We start from the raw sequence: 9,583 nt of genomic DNA on the forward strand, positions 1-9,583 counted from the left end.
GATGAGAATTTGGGTACAGGACTCGCTCTCCTTGAGAGTTTCTCCTGCTAATCCCTGGACTTGTGCCTCAGTCTCAGGTGGGAGAGATAATGAGCAGAAATGTAAAGGATGGTTTTCATACACGGGTCGCTGCATTGCACTGGGAACCAAGGGCAAGTCTCGTCTGGAATCATGGTGACAGAGGGTGGCTCAGGAAGGACGTGCCCCACTTCAGTAGAACTGTTCTGAAGCAGATCTGTGCAGGCTCAGTGTGATTTTGATGGCCAGCCCGGGCGGTAGAGGAAATGCATCCTCATTTGGCTTTGCCAGCAAAATTGTGGAAGAGAGCCAGAGCAGAAAAAAAGGAAATAACAAATGTCCAGGAGTGGTATAAATTATTTGCCTGGGGGAGGGGTTCTCTCCCTGGCCCAGCATAGCTTGAGTAGGGGAGCAGAAGGCCCCACCCAAGGGGCTGAAAGTGAACCAGATAAATGTGTTGTATGAAATCACCCCAAATCTCCCAAAAGTCTCCCAAATATCCATCAACTCGTGCCAAATCCCAAGCTGTGACATCACTAAAGAGACTGCTTGCTGGTTTTTTTTCCAATTTAATTTGGAGGCTTGGAGATTTCATTTGACACAATCCTCTTAGATATCAACAAAGCTTCTGCCTGCCACTATAAATTTTGCTCTTCCACAAAAAATCTGCGAAGATGCATCTTGTTTTTCTAGTGGATTTCTTCCAAAGAAAGGTATTAAAAGACGAACTTCGTATTTTCAGGATTCCACTGTGTGTGTGTGTGTGTGTGTGTGTGTGTGTGTGTGTGTGTGATTTATTTTGTTATTATTAGGAAGGATGTCTTCACACCTTGGAAGCAGCTAGGTGCATTTTGTGTATCTGCTATCATCTGGGCTTCTCAGGGATCACTGTCAGCAATTTCTAATTATCCTTTCTTGCTATTACTAATAATTGCACATTTTTGCAATGCTCTTAAGCTCGTGACCTAACACCTGAATGCATTTTCTTTTCATAAGAAGATATGGACCACATTTCATGGATGAGGAAACTAAGATTTGAATATCTTCCTCAAGGACTAGCTGCTAATGGGACAGATGCTGTCTGTCTGCAGGTTTCCTGGTGTTAAACCTTTATTCTCTTATCTATGCAGAGGGACATTGTACTACTTACTAGTAAATGTTATTCACAAATCATTTCTCAAATGTAATTTTATCCAGACCTGATCAACCAAGTTGTTAAGCTGGAAAAAAAATAAGAATTCCCTCCCTCTGATGTAATTGAGAAAACAGATGAGAATATAGCCAGCAGGAAGGAAGAACATGCTAAGAAAACTGAGGCTGTACTTTTGGTGTCTGTCTGTCAGATGGAAGCGGTACTGTTGTGTGGTCCTTACTGCTCTGAGGGCACTGGTGTCCCATAGAGAGGACACGGCGCGGGGCTGTCTTCTGTTGTGTCCGTCCTCATCGGCAAGACTAGCTGTCTTCTGTTGTGTCCGTCCTCATCGGCAAGACTAGCTGTCTTCTTTGTGTCCGTCCTCATCGGCAAGCTGGGCGTGGCGCAAGGAAGTCCAGCCTCCCTGCTGCTAACACAGCACGCCGGCAGCTGTTAAACCTACAAGCTGTCACTCTGTAAAATACCACAGGGCCAAGTGTGTGTGGCCCACTCCTCCCCCTGGGTCGCCCCCAAAACCCTGCCTTGTCTGATTGCTCTTCCCTTTCAACACCAATTGTGGTGTTCGCTTTAATGAGCTAGCCCTCCTCTGAAAATGTTAGCGGTAGCCCCATGGTTTCATCTTCCCCGTTGAGGCATCAACATGTTGCCTGTTCCTCCTAGAATATATTGTCTTTCAAAAACCCCTTGACTTCCGTGTTGTTAAGGTGAGAGCTCCTATGACTGGTGTGGATAAAAGTGTTGGAAACCGTGGCGCCTTGTCACTAATCACTTCTGGACTCTGGCAAGCTAACGTCTCTGGCTATTTTTGGGGCGATGACTCACCGTCAGTTCAGTAATAGAGAACTCCTTAAGGGCCAATAGCAAGGCACAGAGTGGAGCAGGACAATCTCCTACCGGTGGGTGGTAGCCAAGAATAATTCAAGCCATTCGCTAAGCAAGGCCAGGTGCACTCTTGCTGTCCAGATTTCAGGATTAACTGTGTTGTTTCCGTTTCTAACATCTAAAAGCAGGGGCAATGTATGAAATGCACATTTGTTTACTAGTTAGAGCACCTTTTGTTTTTCTGACTGTGGTTGGCTCGGTTCCTCTGATTCGGTTCCGGTTTGTGTGCGCATGCCTCACAGTGAGCTGGAGGTCGGACCGTGCAGGGGTCTCCCCCGTGGGTTTGGCCTCATGGGTGGCCTCCCCCCTGGGCTTGGCTTCACATCGGAGCTGCTGCCTACTTATTTAAGAGGGGCTGATCCCTTCCCATGAAGCTGAAGCTATAGAGAGCCACATTCAGATGCAGGAATCAGGGGTCTTCTAATCACTTGCCTTACATTAGTAACGTCTTTACATTTCTATCTGAAATATATGTGACAAAACACTTTTGAGTTGCAAAATCTTTTGGATCTCCATAAGAATCCTGTTACCAGCAAGGATGATTATCCAGAGTTCACAAATAGAAGAACTAAGAACCCTAGATGTAAATAATAAGATCAATAAGAATAAAGGTGACTTCTTGCTACCATTTATTGAGCACCTACTCTGTGCCAGGCATGGTAGTAGCTGTTCTACTCACATTACCACTGATTTGGTATCAACCCTGCCGGGTACATCCTGAGCCCCGTTTCACAGACAAAGAATCTGGTGCTCTGGTGCTCAGTTAGGTTGTTACTTGCCTCAGGCTACATAGAAAGCACCAAAGCTGGTTGTAAAGCTAGGATCCTCTGGTCCCAAATCCCAGGGTCTTTCCACCATGTCATACTTAAGATGATTTGCTGAAGGAACTGAAGTATTCCCACTGTAAATTTAATTTGCTTTCCATTGCATCGAGATAGGTCTGTTTTTTAAAAAGGTTTTATTTATTCATTTGAGATAGAGACAGAGAGAGCACAAGCAGGGGGAGAGGCAGAGGGAGAGGGAGAAGCAGGCTCCCCGCTGAGCCGAGAGCTGGACGCGGGACTCGATCCCAGGACCTGGAGATCATGACCTGAGCAGAAGGCAGACACTTAACCACCTGGGTGCCCTGAGATATGCCTATTTTAAAATTCACCCTTGATTGGTATTCCCTTCCATATTCCCCTTCTCATACGCCTGGATTCCCCTACCTAAGAGTGTCTGATAAAAAACCCATCAAGTCCTAAGACGGCTTGCTAGCACCTCAGGTTATAGTCCATTCTCTCAAGTCATGACATTCTCAAAATGAAAGTGAGTTTAATTACCTTTTTTAGAAAAAGGAAATACTTATCAGAAACAAGGAAATTACACGATGAAATATTATTATCCCAGGCAGGGGTTTTGGAACAGATGCACTGCTATTAGTGAGGGCTCTTTTGTTGTAATGACAGAAAATCAACTCAAAATGTTTTTAGCAAAACGACATTTATTAGTTCAGGTTCCTGAAAGGTCTTGGGTAGATCCTAAGGAACAACTACATGCAGGGCTCTGTCTTTTTCCACTTCTCACCTCTGTTTTCCTCTGTTATCTTCCTTCTCAGTCAGGCTCTCTCTGAGGGCTGGTGTATTATTTTGCTCGGGCTGCCATAACAAAGTACCATAGACTCATTTCAAACAGCAGACACTTATTTTCTCACAAATCTGGGGGCTAGAAGTCCAAGATCAGGGTTAGTTCCTTCTGGGGACTAGAAGGGAAGGACCTGTTCCAGACTTCTGCTCTGTGCAAGGGCAGTCCGTTGAGGGAACAGCATGAAGAAAGTCACTGAGTCATGGAAAAGTGTGGTGTATTTGAGAAACAACCCACAGTCCAGTGCAGTTGGGGCACAGAGTATGTTGAGAAATTTCTTTCTCCAGATTTTGTGGTAGCTTGAGAGGACAACTCCAGTCTTGTTTCTGCTGGATTTGGATCCATAGTTCATTGGATTATTATCTACAGTTCTTCATTTGTTTGTTTTATGTAGTTCTTGGTCCTCATATACCATATGAAAGTGGCTTTCACGAGCCTGAGACTTCTCCAGTTCTAGGGAGAAGCAGAGAGTTTAAAAAGAGGAACAGAGAAAAATGAGGAGCTTGTGTGTGGGTCTAATTCCTTCTGAAAGGGGAAAGCAAGTCTAAGTTTGGATGTCTTAGGGTTACCTTGAAATTTTGCTGTGCAAAATTAATTAATGCAATTGTTTTAGCCAAGTCTAAAGGTAATCAGTATCTTCAACTTCCTCTGAAATAAAACCACATTGTTGACTATTTTAACTTTGATCATTCCCCTCCCAGTTTACATGATCTTGTTGTCATTTTATAGTCAATTTAGTGAGGTCTGTAGGTAGTAAACTCTCTCAGTATTCATTCATTCATTCATTCATTCATTCATTCATTCACTTATTTAGAAAGCATCTTTATTTAGCCTACAGACTAAGGACCAGGAGAAGATCCTCAAATACAAGTTGTCTCCCAGCTTGCTTAGTCTCTGATATTTTTCATCTGGTCTCTCAATACTTCCTTATTCTCTTACTAACTGTTTATCTGAGACTATTGTGAGTGCCTATATTCTCCTGTGCCAAACCTGCTTTTGATGTAACACTTAATTTAAGTCTGTCTTGCAAATTTCTCAGAGAATTGTACCTTTCCTTAAAGAATGCACTCAAGAGATTGTGTATACAGGGTTGTGAAAGTTGATTTGTAAATGGTGAGGCCAAGTGAAAAATTAGTTCATATAAGCCATAATCTAGACTTCACTACTGGCCTATCATTTTCAAAAATAAACTTTTTATCTGGGGATGTTTTTAGATTACATATAAATTGCAAAGATGATACAGTAAGTTCTTGTATGCCCCCACCAGATTCAGTTTCCTCTAATGTTATCATCCTGCATTACCCAGATCCATTTATCAGAACTGAGAAATCTACATTGGTATGTTGCTATTAACTAAACTTCACACTTTATTCAGATTTCATTAGCTTTTCCACTAATGCCCTTTTTCTGTTCTAGTCTCCCACTGAGGATATCATATTATGTTCAATCATCATGTCCCCTCGTCTCCTCTGGTTTGTGACAGTTTCTCAAAGACTGATTGTGACTGGGGTGCCTGGGTGGCTCAGTCCGTTAAGCGTCTGACTGATTTCAGCTGGGTTCATGATCTCAGGGTTGTGGGACTCAGCCCCGTGAGCAGCTCTGTGCTCAGCAGGGAGTCTGCTGGAGATTCTCTCTCTCCCTCTCCCTCTGCCCCTCGTCCTGCTCTCTAATATATAAATAAATATATCTGAAAAAACAAAAAACAAAAATGGACTGATTGTGATCATTTTTGAAGAGTACCAGTCAGGCATTTTGTAGAATGTTCCTCAATTTGTCAGTTAGACAAATTTGTAAGAAATGATTAGAATGGGTTTATAGGTTTGGGGGAAGACCACCACAGAGGTGAATTACCTTTCTTACTCTATCATATCAGGAGGTATGTTGGTTTATCATTTTAGAGAATCTATTTATTCTCTTAAAACCTTTAGCTTTTACTTGTCTTCACCCAATATATCGTATGTAAATCTTTCCTTCTGACTTGGCTCTGTACAACCTAACTACAAAAATTCTCTAATTTCCCCCACACTTCTCGACAATTTTTTTCTTTAATCCTGCTCTTCCCTCAAGCTACATATGTCCCTTTTCATCCTTCCCTCTCTTCCCCCCTCTCTCTCTGCCACATCTTTATCCCCCTTCAGAACATCAGTTCACTCCCTAATTTATTTGTCACTTGGACTGAGCCCCTTCTTGGCTTCTGATTTGTTCTCCAATGATCTATAATGACCATCAAATCTCATGAAGGAGTAAGAGAAATCAGGAAATGAGGCTGAGAAAGATTAGAAAAGACAGTGTGACATCATGGCAAAAGCATAGCATATAGGCCAGGAGAGTTGAGTCGGAAAGACAGCTTTTTCATTTGCCAATTTGCTCTTTATATGCACCCCACTCCCTGTCCAGGTGGAATCATCATCTTTTTTTTTTTTTTTAAAAAAGACACATTTATTCAGCGTTATGATCAGACTATTACATTTAACAATCAACAGATGGGTGCAAAAAAAAAAAATCTACATTAAAACCCTTTGTTGGAATGCTTTACACTTTCCACGGAACAGAAACTAAAATAACCTGTTATACAATTAGTCACAAATACAGTTCTTGAGTTTTTTGCCCATACACATGAGTATTGTCTAAAACATGTCTTCTTTGTAGCACGTAGGCCCTGCCCCCACTGTGCTTGGCTGAGTTCACAAATCTGTTGTAACCTGTAGCTTCCCTGTCACTTCTCGGGCTCTCCTCTCCTGCTAAGCCTTGTTTCCTGGCAGTAATGAAAACCTCCTGCCACTGCCGTAGCTACTGCTGCTGCGGGAACCGCCATAGCCACCTTGGTTTTGTGGTTTGGCAAAGTATTGGCCTCCACCACCGTAGGGGCCAGAGCTTCTGCCTCCAAAATTTCCTCCTTTCATGGGTCCAAAATTTGAGGATTGATTGTTGTAATTGCCAAAATCATTATAGCTTCCACCACCTCCAGAGTTGCTTCCATCATTACCAAATCTGTTATAGCCATCCCCACTGCCACCGTATCCACCACCACCTCGACTGCCACCAAGGCCACCTCGACCACTGAAGTTCCCTCCACGACCAAAGTTGTCATTCCCACCAAAACCACCTCCACGACCACCACCAAAGTTTCCAGAACCACTTCGACCTCTTTGGCTGGATGAAGCACTAGCCATCTCTTGCTTAGATAGGGCTTTCCTTACTTCACAGTTGTGGCCATTCACAGTATGGGATTTCTGAATGACAGTCTTGTCTACAGAGTCATGGTCATCAAATGTTACAAAAGCAAAACCTCTCTTTTTGCCACTGCCCCGGTCAGTCATGATCTCGATCACTTCAATTTTCCCATACTGTTCAAAATAATCTCTTAGATGATGTTCTTCAGTGTCTTCTTTAATGCCACCAACAAAAGTCTTTTTCACAGTTAAGTGGGCACCAGGTCTTTGAGAATCTTCTCTTGAGACAGCCCTCTTTGGTTCCACAACTCTTCCACCCACCTTGTGTGGCCTTGTGTTCATGGCTGCATCCACCTCCTCCACAGTGGCATATATGACAAACCCAAAGCCTCTGGAGCGCTTGGTGTTTGGATCTCTCATTACCACACAGTCCGTAAGCGTTCCCCATTGCTCAAAATGGCTCCTCAGACTCTCATCGGTTGTTTCAAAGCTCAAACCTCCGATGAAGAGCTTCTGCAGCTGTTCAGGCTCTTTGGGAGACTCTGACTTAGACATGACGGCAGGGGGAGACTTTAACGATATTTACTCGGTGGCGTCCACGGGCAGAAAGCCAGCTGGAATCATCAACTTCTGTAAGAGACTATACAGTTTCAAACTCCATGCCATCGTACATGGCCCCATCCTCATTTGCCTGAGATGCTCTTCTCTCCCTCCCTGCCCATCCTTTCTGGGGATCCAAGAATCTGGTAAACTTCCAACTCATCCTTCTAGAGATCTAATGTCTGGCATGACAATTATAATTAACAATACTGTACTGCATACTTGAAATTTGCTAAAAGGGGATCTAGCTGAAGCATTCTCATCATACAAACAAGTGGAAACTATGTGAGGTGACAGATATGCTAATTAGCTTGATCATGGTAATCATTTCACAATGTATACATATATCAAAACATCCCATTGTATACCTTAAAAATATACAATTTTTATTTGCCAAATATACCACAATAAGGCTAGAAAAAAAAAGAATCAATTTTTGAGTATTTTTTAGGCCCTCTGGAAGAGTTCATCATTCACATCTTTGAGTTATCAAGTATTCTGTGCATACCTCTTTATGGTCTCTAATATATTGGATCTGAAGGTCTATTGATCTATTTATTGTTTATTTAATGTATTAAACTGTTTTGGGTTCTCTGAGGACACTAACTATGGCTTATATAGGTTTCCTTTGTACTAATCACAGGTGCATATTTGACCCTTAAAATTTTTACTGAATGACTAGATCGATTAATATTTAATGTTGGGTAAGTATCATCCTTAGGCTTATTGTAAAGATCAAATGAGACAGTTGGGGAAGCACCCAGTAAAGTGTAAAGAGCTATGTAAATTGATGTCATTATAATCTGCCATCACCCATTTCTTATTCCTGTGAACCCCCCTCTACCCCAAATCCTTTGTTTTTATCACTCATGTGCCACTCACCTCATCATATTTTGTTTTGAGGGTAGATCATGTGTATTAGTTATCTACTGCTGCATAACAAATAATCCCCAAACTCAGTGGCTTAAAATAACAAACACTTATCCTATCATAGTTTCTTTTCTTTTCTTTTTTTTTTAAGATTTCATTTATTTATTTGCCAGAGAGAGAGAGCGCGCACAAGCAGGAGGAGTGGCAGGCAGTGGGAGAGGGAGAAGCAGGTTCTCAGCTGAGCGGGGAGCCTGATGTGCGGCTCGATCCCAGGACCCTGGGATCATGACCTGAGCTGAGCCAAAGGCAGATGCTTAACCGCCTGAGCCACCCAGGCTCTCCCCTATCATAGTTTCTGAGAGTCAAGAAGCCAGGCACAGCTTAGCTGAGTCCTCCGTGTCAGGGCTTCTGAGAGACTGCAATCAAGGTGTTGCTGGGGCCCTGGTCTTCTCAAAGCTCAACTATAAAAAGCATCTGCTTCGAAGCTCACTCACCTGGAGGGGGACAACCTCAAGTCTTTGCAGGTAATTGTTGGTCAGAGACATCCCTTCCTTGCCATGTAGACCTCTCCATGGGGCCATACACAACATGGCAGGTTGCTTCTCCCAAAGCAAGGGCTAGAGAGAGAGAAAGAGAGAGTGAGAGATGGCGAGCAGACTGAAGTTACAGTCTTTTTGTAATGTAATCTTGAAAGTGATACCCCATCCCTTTTGCCATATTGTATTTGTTTAGAGATGAGTCAGTTACTAGATCCCACCCACACTTAAAGGACAGGCTTACATAGGGCATGACTATCAGGAGGCAGGGTTCATTAGGACCATGCTAGAGGCTGCCTACCACCACACATGACCTAACTTCCATCACTCTAGGACCTAGTCCTGGCTAACATAAAATAGGTAGTTCATAAGTTGATTTAAAGAGAACGAAGCTGTCGGGGCGCCTGGGTAGCTCAGTCGGTTAACCGTCTGCCTTTGGCTCGGGTCATGATCCCAGGGTCCTGGGATTGAGCCCTGCATCGGGCTCCCTGCTCCACGGGAAGCTTGCTTCTCCCTATCCCACTCCCCCTGCTTGTGTTCCCTCTCTCGCTGTGTCTCTCTCTGTCAAATAAATAAATAAAATCTTTAAAAAAAAAAGAGAACAAAGCTGTGGACAACCCCGAGATAAAACAGATGCTGCCACCAGGAGAAATGTTCCCAGAACTCCTGCTGAGCACAGCAGGAAGGTGAGGGTCAGTTCAGGAAATCAGCACAACCTATTTGAAGCA

General features: G+C 43.2%; 1 protein-coding gene across 1 annotated transcript; it reads right to left on the reverse strand.

Moving 5' to 3' along the window:
* Positions 1-6,417: 6,417 nt before the first annotated feature.
* Positions 6,418-7,419, reverse strand: LOC116637313 (heterogeneous nuclear ribonucleoprotein A1-like). Its single transcript, XM_032412695.1, has one exon. It carries the CDS (start codon positions 7,402-7,404, stop codon positions 6,418-6,420), a length of 987 nt encoding a protein of 328 aa, XP_032268586.1. The 5' UTR covers positions 7,405-7,419.
* Between the last annotated feature and the right edge of the window lie 2,164 nt (positions 7,420-9,583).

This window comes from Phoca vitulina, unplaced genomic scaffold, assembly GCF_004348235.1.
Source record: "Phoca vitulina isolate PV1807 unplaced genomic scaffold, GSC_HSeal_1.0 scaffold14, whole genome shotgun sequence".
Taxonomy (NCBI): domain Eukaryota; kingdom Metazoa; phylum Chordata; class Mammalia; order Carnivora; family Phocidae; genus Phoca; species Phoca vitulina.